The 19,722-nt window shown below is 48.7% G+C and overlaps 1 protein-coding gene across 2 annotated transcripts; it reads right to left on the bottom strand.

Annotated features, from left to right (window-relative positions):
- Nucleotides 1-322: 322 nt before the first annotated feature.
- Nucleotides 323-19,396, bottom strand: ATP1B4 (ATPase Na+/K+ transporting family member beta 4). 2 transcript variants are annotated; one of them, XM_030305449.1, is made up of 8 exons: nucleotides 19,287-19,396; nucleotides 14,099-14,372; nucleotides 9,311-9,439; nucleotides 8,939-9,043; nucleotides 4,914-5,110; nucleotides 4,190-4,246; nucleotides 1,462-1,557; nucleotides 323-693 (listed from the first exon to the last, which is right to left on the bottom strand). In XM_030305449.1, the coding sequence occupies exons 1-8, from the start codon at nucleotides 19,347-19,349 to the stop codon at nucleotides 532-534; spliced, it is 1,083 nt and encodes a 360-aa protein (XP_030161309.1). In that variant the 5' UTR covers nucleotides 19,350-19,396; the 3' UTR covers nucleotides 323-531. The 2 variants fall into 2 exon arrangements, with proteins under 2 accessions (XP_030161309.1, XP_030161310.1); XM_030305450.1 differs by having other exon boundaries at nucleotides 14,111-14,372.
- Nucleotides 19,397-19,722: the final 326 nt, after the last annotated feature.

Below are 19,722 nucleotides of genomic sequence, written 5' to 3'. Positions count from 1 at the left end.
CACCCTTGGGTATAGAGTTCTCTAGGCCTGGTAGCCCTAGGTGTATTCTGGGTTGGTCTGATCGGCGATTCCCAGGGAAGGAACTTGCCAGGCAGGTTAAGACAAAAACAAACAAACAAACAAAAGGTTAGTTATCAGCCTGGTTGGGAGGAATCTCACCTCTCAAAACAACAGAATCTTACAAAACACGATGAATTTCAAACCATCATAGAAAGTCTCCTTCATGGCCCTTGTGAATTTTATCAGACACTATGTTTACACTACGGTGAGAGGCTTGTAGCAGCAAGAACGGTTTTCGTTTAAGTGGGGGCGGGGGGAGGAAATTAATAGAATCTGTTATCAGGAGAGACTACCTTTAAAAAAATCAATGCCACAATGTCATTTTACACATATGTCAAAGGCAAGGAAAGATCATCTGCTGTCTTAAGTTCCGTCTGGCTGTGTCCTGATTGAAGAAAAAGAATTCAGGAACTACCAGGGGTCCATGAAATAGAACAGAAACAGAACTAGCGGAAGTGGCCCCTGAAGTTCTTAGGTTTCTATGTTCAGAGTAAAGATTACCCTCCCCACAAAACGATCATTGATGACATCATTTATGATGCCCTTGCCCTTCAGTTGGCACTGCACGGGCACCGCCTGGTTCTTCACCACGTCTGTAAAGTGCATGGCCACCAGTGGGGAGGTGTAGTTAACCTGTAGGCGGAAGAACAATGAATCCTCAGTGTGAGGAGGGGACAGGGCGGGGGTGGGTCACAGGATGGAAGGGATCAGATAGTCAGTGCGGGATGGGATAACCCCTCGCAAAGGGAACCGAGCAAACCCCATGATGCCAAGTCACAGATGGCTAAAGCCAGTGACATGCCCGCTCTGCCCTGGGACGGTGGGGGAAATCACACATTTCTCTTGTAAGTTCCTCTCAGATGTCTGACTGTCCTCTGGGGAAAACGAATTCTGCCTCTGCGTGATATGATTTCCTGGATATCAGACCATGAGTCAAAGCAGAACTAGGATCTTTCAAATCTCTACGCCAGAGATGAAGCCTCACCGTATGACCCACAACCACTGCCCTGGGGCTTCCACTGGGCGGAACAGGCAAGTGTGATTATTTGGGCACAGCTGAGTGTAACGACAGTGATTTGTCTGCTCCCGGCTCTGTCACTAATTAGCTGTGTGTGTCGGGCAAGTCACTGTCCCTCTCCGAACCCTAATTTCTCCATCTGTAAACTGAAGGAGTCAGACCAGACCCTATCTGAGATTCCTTCAGATATGGAAAGCAGCGGTTGTACTGGGAATTGGTAGAGGGGGCTGCTGGTCTTGGCCAGCAGCTACTCACCCTGCTGACCCCTAATTCCTAATTCCTAATTAGGCTGCCTCCTAATTCCCGTAGATACCAAACAGCCCTTCCTTCCTGTGTCTCCGAGCCCTTTCTGACAGCAAAGACTGAAAAGGATACAGGCTTACGTGAGTCAGTTTGCCGTAGTAAGGGTAGTAGCGAAGGTCAAAAGAAGCCGACTCTGGGTAGTAATTGATGGATCGGATGTCATTTTCATCACCTCTCTGTAAGTAAAAGCAGGTATATGTCGGATGCCGGGTCTCTCGGTGAGTTGGAGCCTGAGCTCAAGGGGCCTGCGCCCCAGGTGAAATCACTGTGTGACCCACAACCAACTGTCCCAGGAAGACCCACGAAAGCAGAATGGGGCATAGCTTACCCCAGACCTATCCCCCAGAGCGTTTCCAGAAAGAGATTGTGCCTTGGCTTCCAGTTCCAAGATTACTGAATGGAAGGTCTGGACTGGGGAGTCCCAAGGTGCTCCATATGGTTCTGCACTGGCTCCTAGAGGAGCCAGACGGAGGACTCCAAAGGGCTTGCCTTAGCTGCTCCAGCACAAGAGCCTACACACCAGGCCCTCTCCAAAGAACTCATACTGGGCCTGGCACCCGGTCTTGGACCTTGAGGCAGGTGTAAGTTAGACCATGTCTAGATAATCCCACTGCACGACGACTCGTACACCGTGGGCTCGGTTCATGGCATGTCACACCAGGTGCACAGGGACCTGACTCATAGGGACACAGCCTAGAGTCTGGCCCACCTAAACTCATGTCTCTGACCATATTCTCTGCTTAAGCACAGCAGGTGACGTCAGGACAATAAGCAAGAGGGGACCCATAACTGGAAATGATTAAATAAACAACTCTACCATCATCATAGCGTATCAGGTAGGGGACTGAGCTGTCTGGCTATGCATTAGGCTTGTCCTAAATAGCAGAGGGCTGGGGGCTGATAAGGGACAGACACTGCATCACCAGCAGCAAATCACTCACGGGGGGCATGTGATTACTTCTGTCAATATAGTGTAATCGTTCATACGATACGCCTTAATTCATTCTAGTAATTACCTTATCCTGCTTGATTTCCACAAGTGGGTGTGGATTTCGACCAATATTGATTACTATACAGTGTGTAAAGACTTAATATTGCTTGTTGTCTTTTGAAAGGACAGTTCTCAGCAAGAGTCTGTGTAAGCTGAAAAATGAATGGCTTCCACTAGGGAACCGTAAGCAGGATTCTATCCACTTAATACGCTGGTTTAGGACTGAGTTGGTCTTTATGATTTAGTTACACATTCCTCTAAAAAGCAATGAAATTCATTTTTTTGTGTGAATACTCTGTGGAATCGGTCCCACTAGTTTGTAGTCACACCTCACGTGTGTGTGTTTACACATACCCATGTACGTGTGCACACAATGAATGTCCTTCCTACCTTGTTCACCCGGCAACCCCCTGCCTGACCTTTCAAAACTCATCATCGGGGCGCCTGGGTGGCTCGGTCGGTTAAGCGTCCGACTCTTGATTTTGGCTCAGGTCATGATCTCGCGGTTCGTGAGTTCAAGCCCCACATCGAGCTCTGGGCTGCCAGCGCGGAGCCTGCTCGGGGTTCTCTCTCTTCCTTTCTCTCTGCCCCTACCCTGCTTGCGCTTTCTCAAAATAAATAAATAAATAAATAAATAAACTAAAAAAAAAAAAACACCCCAAAACCTCATCTTCAGTGTCACCATCTCCCACGTGGAACGAACCTTTCCCTCTTCAATGTCCCCGCTCCACCTTTCATAGCAGCTGTAATACGCAATTGCCCTGACTTCGGAGACAGAGTCATATTTATCTTGGCACCCCCAGCACCTAGCAAAGTACCTGGTATATAATAAGTGATCGATACACGCTTGCTGAATGAATACATGCCGCCTTTTGCTGCTTTCTGATCTGTCACCGTCCAGCCTGGAGCTTTGAGCTATATCTCTAGTACTGAGAATGGGATCACCCAGCTTCACACACCAGGTCTTGCAACTGTCCAGGGCTGGGGGGGTGCGGTCGATGTTACGAAACCAGAGGGAGCTACTGCTTCCGGTCTGGGAAGCAAACCCAAGATCTAGGGCTTTTTCCTACAAAGGAGCTAATTGGCGCAGATGAGATAGGAGTTAATGGTCTCCCGAGGGACAGTTAATTAGCATATTAATGGAGTTCTGTTTCTACTTCCCTTGTAGTCATTTGTTATTGCAACACCCAGTGCCACTGGTCATTGCTGCAAAAAGTGAAATTCTGTTTTAAAAGCAGGGACTAATGACTCTAATGAAAGCTGTTTGTTTAGTTCAAAGAAACAAGTAATTAGAGGTAAAAGCAAAAGCGTAAACAGAATCCCAATTAATGACGTGGCACACTGTCGTTCCCTGCTGTGGGCCTTAGCTGAGGCTCTTCTTCGGCTTTCACAGGTATATATCAGCACAGGCACACACGCACCCACATGACCTGAATGCTTTCTGGCAGTGCGGAGGCCTGAAGGTACTAAAGGGAGGTGTAGTTATGAAAAGATTAACCCTTTCCCTAACCCATAGCCAATCATCCATGGGGAAGCCCTTGGAAGGGATGAGCCATCTTTTTGCATAAAATAGATGTGTTAACAGTACCTATTCAAAAAGGCATTTTAGGGGCACCTGGGTGGCTCAGATGGTTAAGCATCTGACTTTGGTTCAGGTCATGATCTCCCGGTTTGTGAGATCGAGCCCCGCATCGGGCTCTGCACTGACAGTGCAGAGCCTGCTTGGGATTCTGTGTCTCCCTCTCTCTCTGCCCCTGTCCTGTGCGCTCTCTCTCCCAAAATGAATAAATAAACTTAAAAAAAAAAAGGCACTTTACCTGAACTTTGCAGGAAACCTTCACAGGATCTCCAAGTTCAGGACGGAAGCCTACAATCTATGAAAAGAAAAGCCAGTGTTGTTTATATATATATAAAATCAAAAAAAGAAAACAGATTTGACAATAAAAAATGGGACTTTTCTTAACCGCCCTTAAGCCATCCTTTCCTTAGGCATAAAGTTCATCTATGTTGCCCTCTCAGGAATGTTACAGAGGGCAAAGAATGCAAAATATCTTCAGAACTGTGCAGCTTGGCTTTCCCCTAGTGGTGTTTGTGACTGATGTTCATACGATGGTAACTGCAGCAAGAGAATCCTGAAGATGTAAAGAACTTTCTGGTTTTAAGAGGGATGTGCCTGGGTAAGGCTCTACCCCACCTAAGGCATGGCAGGAGAGGAGGAAAATGCATTTTTTATGCTATAAGAATTGTCCCCCCACGTCATGTCAGTACCCTGTTCCAAACAGCCCAGGACCTCATTACTGATAGAGGGCATCAAAGGGCAGGCTGGGGGTGAGGGAGATGAGTGGAAATAGGAAGTGTTCAGGGAGAAAAAGCTATTATTGCTTGATAGGTTGATCTGGTTGTTTGTATTAATGATGCTGTCAGTAAAAATGGCCGAACTTGCAGTGTATGAAGACAGAGCCCAAGAGAAATGGAGTGGCCAGAGCCCTCCTACCCAGCTCATCCAACTTATCATCGCCGGAGTATCAAGGGCCAATATACCCGGTTCATCTTTAGAAGGATGCAGGGCTGTCCAGTAGAGTAGCCAAAAGTAGGGTCCTCCAAGCCCGAGCAGTTCTTCAGGAAGGAGCGCTTAAACTGGCAGGCCTTCTTGTCTTCATCCTCGTCGCCATCTTGGATGAAGTACTGCCCCGGGGGACAATCCACATTCATTTCCTCTTGCAGACTGTCATTGTAACCTAAAGCATGTGTGTGGGTGGCAAAGGGTCACGTTAGACGGGTGCTACAGGGGAAGGCCATGCTTTCAGTAGTCCTCCTCCCTAGTTTCCTTTCCCCAGCTTGCTGGTGAGCCTCTGAAAGGCCAGTCAGTCTGGCCCAGGCTCTGTGACCGGGCCTCCGTTCCCCGGGGACTTTCATCAGTAACATCTTTCCGGGAAGCCTTTGGGGCTAGTCCCCTCGGCCCATCATCTGATTGCTTCTCATTGCCTTGGAACTTTGGAATATCTACCTCTGGGTCATGTGTTGGTCACCTTATAACTTCTCTCTATTCTCCATTATTTCTTTTCAGCTATAGCAAATTGTAAGCGTGGGGGGCGGCCTCTTCTACTTCTGGAAGAGGAATAGGTACACGGTGGACAGATCTTGGAAGAGGGACTGAATCATGTCATGGCATGGCTTATATAAAGGAGTGAAACTCTTGGACTAAATCTCTTTAAGTTCAGTCTGGGAAACATCTCCCTTTGAGGTCCATGAGAGCCACCTGATGCAAGAGAATGAGACGTGCGTGTTGTGGGACAGGAGGAAGGGAGAGGAAGAAGAAGAGAGGGAGGAAGAAGAGGAGATAAAACCAGCTTCTCATCCCTTACCGAGGGAAGTTAGCACTGCAAAACAGAAGCTTAGGTTGAAAGACAGAAACCAGGGGCGCCTGAGTGGCTCAGTCGGTTAAGCACCAGACTCTTTCTTTTTAAAAAATTTTTAATGTTCATTTATTTTTGAGAGAGAGACAGAGCACAAACAGGGGAGGGGCAGAGAGAGAGGGGGGCACAGAATCGGAAGCAGGCTCCAGGCTCCGAGCTGTCAGCACAGAGCCCCATGTAGGGCTTGAACTCAAGAACTGTGAGATCATGACCTGAGTCAAAGTTGGACACTTAACCGATTGAGCCACCCAGGCATCCCAGCATGGGACTCTTGATCTCGGTTCATGAGTTAGAGCCCCTGTGGTGCTCTACACTGACAGAGGGGCCTCCTTGGGATTCTGTCTCTCTCTCTCTGCCCCTAGCATATGCGCGCGCGCGCTCTCTAATAACTTTCAAAAAAGAAAAAAAGAAAGACAGAAACTAACAACAACCATAGCGCCTCCACTGAGAGGGTAAGATCTTGTCTACTGAGGCACTCAGTAGACCCGAGGCACTCAGAGTTCACGTCCCTTTACATTGGATGGAACGTAACATGTGCGCAAGGCATGCACATCAGGGGGAGAGCTAAAAGGGGCTGTCTGTGAGCTCACTCTTTGGCCCACCAGATGCCATGGAACTGAGCTTTGGAAATTATTGCATCATTTCCAGTTTTGTTTTAAATGATGGAATCTGGTTAGTCCTGCTAGGTCCAGCCTCTGTGCACTCATGTTCCCAGTATCTTAGTTTTTTTTTTTTTTTAGATTTATTTTTTACTTTTGAGAGGGGGAGAAAGTACGAGCAGAGGAAGGGGCAGAGAGAGAGGGAGAGGGAGAATCCCAAGCCGGCTTCACACTACTAGTGTGGAGCCTGACGTGGGGCTCGAACCCACAAACTGTGAGATCGTGATCTGAGCTGAATTCAGATGCCTAACCGACTGAGCCACCAAGGTGCCCCTCCAGTAGCTTCATTTTTCAGAGGAAATTGTGCACCTGTGATCTACCAGTGGTAAAACTCCAAATGTCCTGCTGGGTTTTCATCTAGACAGGTTGTGACTTGGGTTTAATATTGTTCAGGAGCAACTGGGAATTTAAAATCTATTCCAATTATGGTTAAGCCTTTATTTTGCCTTTGACAAAGCTACATTCAATTCAAGGTTTTGTTTTAATCTTTTTTTTAGAACAAGAACTATGTGCAAATAATAAGTTTCTAAATAGAAGCTCTAATCACATGCTCATTGTTTCTCTTGAGATAGTTCCATTAAAAATAATGTGACATGGGCATGACCCTTATTGCAAAATCCCAGTCCTCCTGGGAATGAAATTGATACTCTGGGATGTCTATTTCAGAGATGTGTCCCTTTTAAGTAGGGCATGTTATCTACACTTAGGAACTAAAAACCCAGTGCTTTCCCTACTGTTCTCCACCTCTGTCATCAGGTCAGAATCGGTATTTCTCCATCTACTAGCTTCTCGGAGGGATTTCCTCAGCAGAGATTCTGGCAACACGCCTGTAATATCTCACAAGTATTTTGAAAGAAAAGAAGATATTGCGCCGGCTAAGATGCCCAGAACATTTTTTTTAGCTCAAAAAGGAACTACATGGACTCAGAGAGGACCCAGCCCCCCTCATTTTACAAGTGAGGGATCTGAAACTCAGACTTACCCAAAATGACACTGAGCATGACTGATAGATACAAAACTGAGTTTCTAACTCCTGGTCATATGGCAGCAGCAAAGAATTATGAAAAGCAGTATTTCTCAATCTTTAAAGTTCATACAGATCACCTGTGGATCTTGTTTAAGTGCAGATCCTGACCCAACCGGTCTGGGGCAGGGCCCGAGAGCCTGGCTTTGTAGCAACCCCCCAGGCGATGCCGATGCTGCGGGTCTTGGATCGCACTTTGAGTAGCAAGGGGGTCAAAACCACGGATGTGGGTTTAAACACTGGTTCAGCTGCCAGGAGACTTTTTATCACGTTACTTCCTCTTTCTTTCTTTTTTTTAAATTTGTTTAATGTTTATTTTTGAGAGAGAGAGCAAGAGAGAGAGAGCGGGGGAGGGGCAGAGAGCGAGAGGGAGACACAGAATCCAAAGAAGGCTCCAGACTCTGAGCTGTCAGCACAGAGCCCGATGCAAGGCTCGAACTCACAGACCGGACCTCGAGATCATGATCTGAGCCGAAGTCGGACGCTTAACCAACTGAGCTACTCGGGCACCCTGTTACTTCCCCTTTCTGAGCCTCAGTTGCCCCATTCATAAACTGGAGACAGTAGATTCTGCTATGCAGAATTAAGGTTAAATGACAAAATTTACGCATTTACATAACACTTCCCACCACGTAAGAGATTGTTTTTCTCCTAATTCAGTGCACATTCTACCACTCCCTATCTGTACCCCCTTTGGCCAGGAAGGGACAACCAGACCGATCCAACTGGCTTTTTGCCACAAATAATTGGTGCAGCAAGGTAAACCCACTGGGGCTCCTTTTTGATAGCCTGTGTGCTCTGTGTTGAACCCTCAACAAATTGCTACCTCAGTTTTCACTCTTTGGAAGGGCTTCTCAAGAAGCCACTCATTTGTCCCTGAAAGGGTATCTGATGACGCTATAGAGATAGGCATCTTGAAAACACTTGCAATCAAAATGCTGGAGTGACTGTCACCCAGAGAGATTCTTCCTCTAACTCCCTGTTGGGATGCTATTAAATGAAGACCCTTGCTCTCTTCCTTGAAGATGGCCCATCTCCAAGCAATGAATTCCCTTCCCTTGAGAAAGTATAGGGGGGCAGGAATCTTTCTGTTCTGGAAAACACCCTTCTTTCCTCAACACTACCCCCACCTCGAATTATCTTTCATAATTACTGAGCCCAGGACTCATCTGGATGAGCCCAGGACATAAGTAGGTGCCCTAGAATGTTCAAGAAAAGAAAACAAGTTCTCTGCCCCAGTGAACTTAGCAGAGTGCTGGAGAGTTGGCTTATATGTTTTCAAGGCAACATACAATCCCAAACTAGAGCGGTTTTGATTGTATGTACAGTTGCTGAGGGAGGTGCAAGGTAAAGAAAGACCGGGATGGGCTGGGGTTAATAAGAGTGGGGTTTCTGGTGCATTGCGAATTTTGAATCCCCATCCCCATCATCCTTCCAAAGAGATTTCCCCCCTTCAGAGGAACTTACCCTGGAGAAAGCCATTTAGGCTAATGACATAATGCTGCCAGGTGTCAGGTTCGGAAACGTTGAAGTTGAAGTTAAGGCTATGGGCGAAGGGTCTGATCATCACTCCTGGCAATGAAAACACGTCTTAGATATATTAACCCATTCTTGGGATAATTTTTTTTTTTGTATCGATTCCCATGAAACCTTCACCCCCCGCCCAGGCAATCAAAATAAAAAGGACCGTAATTTGCCAAATACCATCTTACTTTTACTCTTAATAATTGAATCCCTAAGTCATTACCGGGAAGAGCCAGAGTTAATTGAGGCTGAACATGCTGCGGAGGCAGGTTTCCGTCCAGCAAGTTCTGACAGCACAGGGCGTTTGGCACTCACCAGGAGGCTTCACCCTCTCGGTGAAGGTCGGCATGTAAGGACTGATGGTCAGAAATAGCGTGTACATGCAGAGGGTAATCACAGCAGCCAGGGAGGCATAGAAGAAGAAGTAAATGACTAAGATCAGGCCTGCAGAACAATCAGAGAGGAGAGTGATCAGTGCTTGCCAACAGACCCCGCCTCCTCACTCGAACTCCTGAGCCAGAACCAACCCAAACACGTTGGCATTTTATTTTTGTTTTTTGGTTGTTTTTTGTCTCTTCAAATCCCCCAGATTCAGTATGTCCTTGGCTTATTCAGATGTCACCAATTTGGAGTTTGTGAGAATTGTGTCGGAGACCTGATCGCAGTGTACCTTTACGGCATCTCCGATGGAAGGGCTTGCTGAGCAGATGATGACCGATGGCAAGATCACAGGGGAGCGGAGTTGAATGTACCGCGGAGGGCAAATTGCTTGGGAGCCCTCTGGGCAACGGTTGATGTCCTAAGTACAAATCATTCTTCGCTATTCATTAAAGCAGATGCCCTGAAGAGTCCTAGCAGCTTGGTTCCAGTGATTATATGTATTTGCAAGTGATGAAAACTGCATTTCTTTTCACGTAGCCTATAATTCAAACTTTTGATTAATTTCCACTGGACTTGTCTCTAATCAATGCAAAGTGAGGCTTCACCCTACTTATTTCAAATCTTACTCATCTTTAGCAAATATTTAAGTGGCTCGACTTTTCAAAAGGAACAAGGACGGGGAGGGAAGGAGGAAGAAGCCCTACTTACTGACTCCTGCTACCTGGATGCTCTATACCTGTGCGCCTGGCCAAGTGACAGAACCTCTCCTTACCGCCGACTCCTCACAGGTAAAATGGGAATAAGTTTAGCCCTTAACCTCATATACTGATCTACATGCCTAACAATCCCGGCAATTCTGCTTTTCCTTACATTCTATCCTGACCTGACCATTTCCTAGCTGTTTCATCTTGGACATGTTCACCCTCCCGGGTCTCAATTTCCTCATCTGTAAAACGAGGACAGTAATAGTACCTACTTCTTAGCCTTGAAAGATGCATGTAAATAGCAGAGCGCAGAACCTGGCAGATACCCAGTGCTCTTTATTTTTTTAATGTTTATTTATTTTTGAGAGAGAGACGGACCGTGAGCGGTGGGGGGAGGGGCAGAGAGAGAGGGAGACACAGAATCCGAAGCAGGCTCCCGGCTCTGCGCTGTCAACACAGAGCCCGATGTGGGGGCTCGAACCCACGAATGTGAGATCATGACCTGAGCCGAAGTTGGACGCTTAAGTGACTGAGCCACCCAGGCGCCCCTACCCAGTGCTCTTTAAATGGCAGCCCTCACCATTGTTAATATTATTTTTGCTGTCGGACCAGAAGCACGGTTGTGTGAGCCCCTCCTCTGTGGGTGGCATCGGGATTAGGTTTGCCCCGTTCGAGGCAGCCCCGAGCGAGGTGAACGAGCATGAGATTGCAACTGAGAAACTCTTTTCAAGTCTCCTTGAGGCTCTCTCTCGGGCAACGGTATCTGGCTCCGCTCACAGCAGTGACACGATGTCGGAACTACAGATTTGAACTGAATCGTGAACCAGAAACTGGAACAAACCACGTAACTTTGCTGTACCCAAAACTGAATCTGAATAATAATTTTTAAATTGAACCATGAACCAGATAAAATTAGCCAAAAAAAAAAAGGGGGGGGGAGTGGACAGGAAACGAGAAGAAAGATCCTTAGTAACCCAACTGGAAATGGAAGCTTGATGTTTTATAAGATGAACTGAAGCAGAACGGGAACATGAGCGCATCGATTCAGCTGGAGTCCCTGGAGAGGACACGGTAGCACCTGTGTGATCCTGGGCTCCTGCCCCTTGGCTGCCCTAATGGGATGTGCCCTGTGTCTTCGCCTCCGTTCCTCAACCCCCATCCCCATCCTGGGGATGGGCCGATGGCTGGAGCCATCCTGGGGGACTAGAAGACTCAGTTTCATGAACGAAAGGAAAGCAGTAGAATACAGGTACATTCCCTTGGAGGTATAGCTTCCATTTTGTCTGGGATGTGTGGCTAGGAAGCTGTAGGTAGGAGAATGGCACTAGCAGTGAGTCCCCTGAGCCTCACCCGGGATGGGTGCCCTGAAGTCTGCCATAGGTTAAGCTAACACAGCTTCCCACCCACCCCCGTCCCCACCAAGGAAAACCAAGCACCATACCCATCAGAGCCTATTGGTCGCTCCAACTTTTTCTGCTCTGGACATCCAAGTTTTACTTGGACCACTCCTCTAGGTAATCCAGGGTTCTCTCCTGAATGCTTTCCCCAAGCCTGTATAGACCTGGATATCTTGGATATAGTAGGCACCCATGATCTAGATTCTTTACTCCCCCCACCAAAACATCCCATCAGGTCCTGAGACCCTACCCATCAGGGCTTTGCTCATCACTGCCGTTCACGAAGACAGTGTGGTGTTCCGGCAAGAGAATTACACCCCCGTGTTCGTCTGACCTGGGTTTGAATCCCAGTGCTGCCACTTATTGACTGCGGGGCTTTAGATAAGTTACTTACCCTCTCTAAGCCTCAGTTTCTGCATCTGTAAAATGGGGATAATAATATTACTACCTCATATGGTTCTTGTCAGTATCCAATAAAATAACATATAGTTCCTAAAAATAGAGGCTACCCAGCTACCAAAGAAAAAACCCAGAATGTAATCATGGGCTGGGTGAATATGTTGGTCATGTTGATGTCCAGGCTGGGATAGGGTTAGTAAATGCCCAAGTGGACACCTAGTTTTCAAGCAAGAGGACAGCAAAGCATACGCTTGGTGATCTATGCATTAACATCGCCATTTGCCCATGGCCCAGGCATAGCCCAACAGCAGAAGCCTGAGTTCCCGGGCTCTCCTCAGACCTCCTGTCCAGAGGCCTGGATATGGCCTGCCATGCAGAGTCCCCAGCGCCATTATCTTCCCTGAGCACTCGAACCTTTCTCCCTCATCGCTCTTTCTTGGCCTACGGGTTATTCTCCACAGGAGCAGTTTGGATCAGCTTCTCTGGTGAGGTTCCAATGGCTGGCTGTTTAGGGGTTAAAGCATGGCTCTCTCTCCCAGAATCACACTTGGCATTTCACAGCCCGTGTCTCTAGTCTTCTTTAGGCAAGGGAGAAACAGCTGTGCCCCCTTTGGAGCGAGCGTCCAGCATTTGCCTACAGCTTCCAGAATGTCGGAATGTTCCTTGAATGGCACATTTGTTCCAGCTGAGAGTTTGAGGGATGGGCAGGGGTGGGGCTGGGAACTGAGGAGGGGTGAAGGGAGGTGGGTGTTGCTCACGGCGCCACACCTGCTATTCCTAATTCCAGGAAGGAGGGCTGGCCGGTTCACCTTGACTGAGCTGAATTAGAGACGTAAACTAGGAGGGGAGAGAATTCTCAGCCAGAGGGGCTTTTAGAAGGCATGACCATCAACTTTAGCAACCTAGACCCTGGGCGCTAGGGGACTCTTATTTCATCCACAGAGTCATCTATTTTGCCCTTCTCCTGTGGGTTAACTGAGTTCCAAACCAGCGGCCGCTCTTTTTCTGGGCCATGCAGAGACTGTGGCAAGTGTGAATTTTATCCCAGGCTAAACCTCCTGAGGAGAAGGCTCTTGCATTCGTAGAGCAAGAGGTGAGCAAGGCCCTGGGAAAGGAGTCTGGGGAAGCTGTGAGGTACAAGCGGTGGCGGCGTGTGGCACAAAGACGAAAAGCTAAGAAATGCAATTCCGCCATTGATGAAGCGTGACGGGGGCTCAGCCTTAATCGTTGGAAACGCTCCCTTTAAACCCGATTTCTCTGTGCACACGCCGTGGGAACACGAGGCACCCACAGGCTGGCGCCCAGGGCAGGCCCCCCGGCTTTCCTTCTCTGACGTCACTGAGTGAAATGATGAGATCCTGTAAACCCTTGCTCAAGTCGGCAGGGCCTTGGGGCTTGTATCCTAGAAACGGTCCCCTGCGCCGTACGGTTGTACAACGTGGGGCTCAGGGGCGGCAGGCCCGTGCAGTCGAAAATCTGTGTCTGGCTTTTGACTGTCCTCAAACCCTTTAGTGCTAAGAGCCTCATGTTGACCAGACGCCTTTCCAATACCGTCAGTAGTCCGTTAACACCTATTTTGTATGTTACCTGTGTTATACATACCGTCTTCTTCCAATAAAGTAAACTAGAGGAAAGAAACTCTTAACGTTTACAGCGCTAGCCTGTACTTCTCGGAAAACACAGAAACAAAACCAAAAGCAACCCTGTGTGGACCCGTGCAGGTCAGACCTGTGCTGTTCAACAGTCAACCGCACTTTCAACTTTCCATTTTCAACATCTCATCGGAGCCTCAGGCCGACCGGGTGAGAGACACAAGGTAGGGATCATTTCCTTCATTTGGCAGGTGAGGAAACGGAGGCTCAGAGAGGGTAAATGATGAGCCCAAGGCCACACAGATAGAGAGTGACAGGGCTGGGACTTCCTTAAAAAAAAAAAAAAAAAAAATCTGTGCCTTTCCAACTCATCCTTACTGCCTCTGCATCGCGAATGAAGTTGAGCCCAGCGGATTTCAGCTCCACAAGCCAGTGTGTTTACCTGCTCGGTCGGAGTTTCTTCCCATGGCATCTGCCCACATCCAGGCATGTCCCTAGGCACCGAGCCCTTTACACGAAATCTAACAGAAGTTTGCAGACAAGCCCATCCAACGTATGGTAAAGGAGTCCTGGACACCAAGCCAAAAGCAAAGGACACCCGACTGGGGCATGGGGACAACTGGGACTTACTCCAACTCTGACCTGTTCGGGCCAGAGACATCCTTTTCTCCGGATCCCACAGGTATTCGCTTACGGTCTGCAATTTCTGCCACCAGGCATTGCCTGTTGGCGGACCCTGACCCTCTTCCTCCTCCTTTTCCTCTTCTATCTCCTCCTCTTCCTCCTCCTGTCCTTCTTCCTCCTCCTCCTCCTCCAAATCGGGTACCACCATCACCCGAGCCTCTTCTTCCGCCTCTTCCTCTTCATCTGCCAAGTAGTTCTGGTTTGCTTCATCCTGATCGTCCTGGAATGGTGACAAAACACAATCCCCTTTTCGACAAAAAAAACTTCCAGCGGCACATCCCGCCAGCCAAAAAGAAATGGAAAACAGGGCGCCTGGGTGGCTCAGTCAGTTAAGTGACTCTGGATATCCGCTCAGGTCATGATCTCGCGGTTCGTGAGTTTGAGCCCCGCCCTGGGTTCTGCCCTGGCAGTGCGGAGCCTGCTTGGGATTCTCTCTCTCCTCTTTCTCTCTCCGCCCCTCCTCTGCTCACCCTCTCTCTTAAAATAAATAAATAAGCTTAAAAAATGTTTCAAAATGTTTCAAAAATCGGAAAAAAATAAATGGAAAGTGACTCAAGATTTGGAGATGCTTCGAATTTCCACTTCCCCATTCACGTACCCGTTGTTACAAGAGGCACGTTTTCTTTCTCTGTTCATTGGGAGGAAATATTCCTTCTCTGACCCACTTTTGACCCAGTACTCTTTCCGCAGAGGTGTAAGTTTTATTCTTGCCTTCACGCCTTTTGGCTCTTCCCCTAGGACTGCTTATGTCACTGCTCTGTCCTGGGGCCCCGGCCTCCCGCTTCCCTTTGTCTGGCTTTTCAGGGTAGAGCTGAGTTCGACACTGGAGGATGGAGTTATTTTATTTACTTTTTTTTTTAAGATTTTTATTTTTCAACATTTATTTATTTTTGGGACAGAGAGAGACAGAGCATGAACGGGGGAGGGGCAGAGAGAGAGGGAGACACAGAATCGGAAACAGGCTCCAGGCTCTGAGCCATCAGCCCAGAGCCCGATGCGGGGCTCGAACTCACGGACCGCGAGATCGTGACCTGGCTGAAGTCGGACGCTTAACCGACTGCGCCACCCAGGCGCCCCTAAGATTTTTATTTTTAAGTGATCTCTGCATCCAACATGGGGCTCGAACTCACGACCCCGAGCTCAAGAGTCGCGTGCTCCCCCTGAGTCAGCCAGGCGCCCCGAGGATGGAGTCAATTTAGGCACTTGAGTCCGTGATGGCAAATTCTGAGTCTAAGCCAGCCCCACCCTCAGTCCTGCACCCTTGCGGGTGCTCAACCTTACCAGCCCAAGCTGTGCGAAAAGTAGCCTGGGACAGACAGCAGGAGGAGAGGCCAGCTGCTGTGCCCGTCCTCAAAACTTAGACTCTCTTCCCAGCAGAAGAACATAGGGGTTTGTTGGTCGCTTCTCTGTCCCCTGAGCTGGAACCTCTTCCTGCCTTAAGCTGGTTGAACAGACCACCTGAGAGCCGGAACTTCAACAGATAGTTCCTTAGTCCCCACCCCCCACACCCACCCCCGCACCCCATAACCCTGGGCAAAAATCTAGGCACGTAGTGAGCGCTCAGCACATATTTGTTGATTGACTGCAGCCATGGAGATCTGAAACCGTAATCTTCTCTGAGTGGTTCTAAGAAAATTAAACCAAAGAAGAGAAACCCAGACGTCACCAACGGTATTTCAAATGCCTCCCAGCCATAGGTGGGAGAGGTGGATCTTTCTTTGCTCTTTGTGGCTCTGCGAAGGCTCACTGCGGCCGCAGAAAATGAGGCCACCCTCCCTTCTCTCTTGCTGTCCAAATCTGAAGAGTGGCCGGGCCTGTGCACCTGTTGGGGTTGGATGCGTCAAATGATAGAGGCCAGGGGCTCCGTGCCTCCCCCTCCCTGCCTGATTCCTCAAAGGCCATTTAGAGGACACTCAGCTAAAAATGCTGCCATTAGTTGGGGGGGGCGGGGGCGATACTTGGAAAATCGGGTTGTTCAGAATCAGTAAAAGTGACACAGAATGACAAGGCTCTGCTCTCGGTACTCAGTCTGCCCGGCGCTGTCTAGCTCCTGATTATAAGCACTCTTGAATTGCTCTCTAATTTGTATAAATGGACAGCTTCATGTCACACACTGTATCAGAATTGACAGGGACCTTGAAGATCCCCTTGTCCACGGAGGCCCAGAGAGGGGACTGGATGTAGGTAAAGCCACACAGCAAGTGTGTGATAGAGTTGACAATCTCAGAACCTAGGTCTTGCTACCCTGGACGATGACGTTTTTCCTCTGTCGCACCGAAGACAAGTGCCTAGAGGTGGTTAACAGATTTCTGGAGCACAACAATGTGTTAGGTTCTGTGTTCCCAAGAGATTGCAGGTGCTTATAATCGAGGATTTCTGACTCTAACGTGGACTCTGTGTTAAATGGATGAATTAAATGTTCGTAAATCTCTTTCACTTGTGCGTGAACACAGGTACACGTCTAGCTTCTCAAACTACATTCTGAGCACCCAGGGGACAGAGTCAGTATTTCTTTTTTTTTTTTAATTTTTTCAATGTTTACTTATTTTTGAGGAGGGGGGAGGGGCAGAGGGAGAGGCAGACACAGAATCCGAAGCAGGCTCCAGGCTCTGAGCACTCAGCACAGAGCCCGACGCGGGGCTCGAACTCACGGACCGCGAGATCGTGCCCTGAGCTGAAGTCGGACGCTTAACCGTCTGAGACACCCAGGGGCCCCCGGAGTCGGTATTTTGTAACTCCTGGACGGCCCTCTACAGTGCGGAGCCCACAGCTAGGTAACCAGCAGGTACTGAACAAGTGCCGGGGATAACCGCCTGACTTCAAACTTCTGAGGCTGGACCCCGGGGGAATTTGCTCCCACAGAGCCTGTCGCCCTAACCTCAGCAGGACTGGGCGCTGTGGTGGGTGGTCATCACGCCCCCGAAGACTCTCCTGGGTCTGGGAACCTCGGGGAATTTGAAGTGTAACAGTGCATCGCGGAGGGATTTGTATCGCCTTTATTTTTTTCTGCACAACTTCCTTTTTCTCGCCACGTCGCCTGTGTGCCCGCCCTCCACCTCCGCTCCGCAGAGGCGGCAGCTGGCCTTGGCTTCAGCCTGATCTTATTTGTAGATATGAGCTTTCGTGATAATCCCATTAAAGACGGCTTGTCATTAAAAGCTTTACCCTCCCGGGAAGAATTAACCTTCTCAGAGCTAATTTCCCCCACGGCTCTCACAGTGCCCGGGCTTCGGGAACCTCGACTATCTTTTTTTTTTCCTCCCCTCTGCTTCCAGGTGTAGGAGAACCTCATCTGGTGCAAGAGAGACCCTCTTGTGCAACTGTTTAACCGGATCCTGCGGGGAATCCTTCGGTGATGAGAGGGTCTGTTTTTGCCGGTCTCCTAAAGTGGCGCTGCCCTCATGTGATGGTGTGTGCGAATGTGTTGGAAGGTAGCAGTGGGTGTGTGCTGTGGCCATCCTGTTGCCCTAAAAGGGAAGATCTGAAGGGCAGAGGGTGGCTCCATTTTGAGCACTCTAAATATATAAACATATAAACACATAAACAAACAGTATGACCCAAAGGATAAATTTGTGCCCTGCATTGAGTAACACCCCGTAAACGTTTGAATGGCTGGTTAATTTTAAAAGGGAAATTAGCATCCGGTTATTCACGGCGTCAAAGAGTTTCTTTTCAAATTTGATCGAGTACTCCCTATAAAGAGCGAGATTCCCCCGACGCATTTGAAAGTTGGGACGAGCACCGGGCGTCGTATGGAAACCGATTTGACACTACATTTCGTGTTAAAAAAAATAAAATTCGAATCTTACTAAAAAAAAAAAGATAGAAAAAATGAAGTCTTTCTTACAAACAGCAAGATCTTCTGGTGCACTTGACAAAGAATTGAAATTATACACAACATTTTAGCAACGTTACATAGAAAAGAAGCCAGGGAAGGAATAGTTATATGTGCCCTGCGGATCGTGACCACTCTGAAAGCTGGGAGGGACTTTGGAAATGTGAAAAGAAAGCTTCTACACCGTATGGCTGAAAAGCTGAGGGAAGCCTTCTGTAGGGTGATATGGGGTTAGAAGGATTCGTGTTTTCCTCTGCTGGCTGTTGACAGTCTTTACTTAAATCCCTGGTTATACAAGTGGCCATTTCCAAAGAAAAATGGATTAAGCTTTGTTTCCTCCTGGGGCTCGGATCACAGCCCTCTCTAGGGGAGATTTCAGACTACACTCCCCCCACCCCCAAAAAAGTACTGCATGGGGCATATATAACGATTTAGAGCAAAGTAAATTCAAAGAAACTCTGGGTTCAAAGAACTCTGTAATGCACCCTGGAGATAAATGGCAACTAGAGGGAGGTGTGTGTGCACATGTGTGTGTGTGTGTGCCTGTGCATGGGCGTGTGTGTGTGTGTGTGTGTGTGTGTTGGGCAGGGTGGGGTGGCACGCAGGATGGCGGCGGGTGGCGGAGGATCAGGGGGCTAGGGAGTTGCACACTGCACGTATAACAGAGAGAGCACAAGATTAGAAGTGGGGAAACTTGCATTCTCACTGTGGCTCTCCTGCTAACTTGTGAGTCACTCGTGCGCTCTGAGCCCCGGCAGCCTCGTTTCTACACCGAGGGCTTCTGGAGAGATGATGTCTGAGATTACTCCCAGCTTCTAGCAACGATTCTGTGATTTTAGCGCTAGTTTGGAATTTCTGCTCTAGGAAAAGAGCAGCCGGGTTCCTGAGAAGCTCCCACCCAAAGGGACCAAGACAGCTGGGTCTGTGGTTTCCTCTTTCCCCTTCCCTCTCCCCTGGCTGAATTTCCTGCTATGGGAATGAAATCTCTACTCTCAGACTCCAAAAGGTCTGTTTAAATTCTAGACTCCCCCCTTCCCCCAATGTTAGAAGGCCGCTTCTTCTCTGGCATCTTTCCCCTCCCTTATCTTTGTTCCCCAGGAAGAGGGGCTTCCTCCTTCAATGCAGCAATGTAGGGTTCAGTGGGGTGCCAGGAGTCGCTGCTCGATCTTGAAACTATAGGCTTCCATAAACCTCACTGTTCCTGCCCATGCCGAGGAGAAGCACCCATAAGCCAAGATCTACGCACACCACAACCCCACTAACAAGGGACAGCAAAATAGTCTGCTCCCTGGGACTCACAAGTCTGTAGCGATAACCGTAAGGAGAGGCCGGAGCCCTTCTGGACCGGAGCTGCCTTCTCATGGCTGGTCAGTGGGCAAAGACGCGGCAGAGGCAGGCAAGGGGGTGAGAGTTCCCGAGCTTCTGCTGGTACAGGAGACACTGGTTGCTGGGGACACTTGTCGCCTAGTAAAAGTGCACCCTCCTGGCACGAGCCCTTCCCCAAAATAATCTAACATGCCCCTTTCTCATTGGTTGGCCCATTCCCTGAATCAAAGGAAAGCCCTTCTGGAAAAGCAAGCTCATCATCACAGGGAGGGGGGGATATTCTGGGTCACGAGGATGAGTGACTCCCCATCCCCCTCACCTCATGCTCTACCCGCCCTCTGCTCTCCTCCAGCGCCCAAGATACTACGGGCCCAGTGGAAAGCTTAAGTCTTGCTCTTCTCAATTGAGA

This window comes from Lynx canadensis, chromosome X, assembly GCF_007474595.2.
Source record: "Lynx canadensis isolate LIC74 chromosome X, mLynCan4.pri.v2, whole genome shotgun sequence".
Taxonomy (NCBI): domain Eukaryota; kingdom Metazoa; phylum Chordata; class Mammalia; order Carnivora; family Felidae; genus Lynx; species Lynx canadensis.
This window is presented reverse-complemented; position numbering and strand designations above follow the sequence as displayed.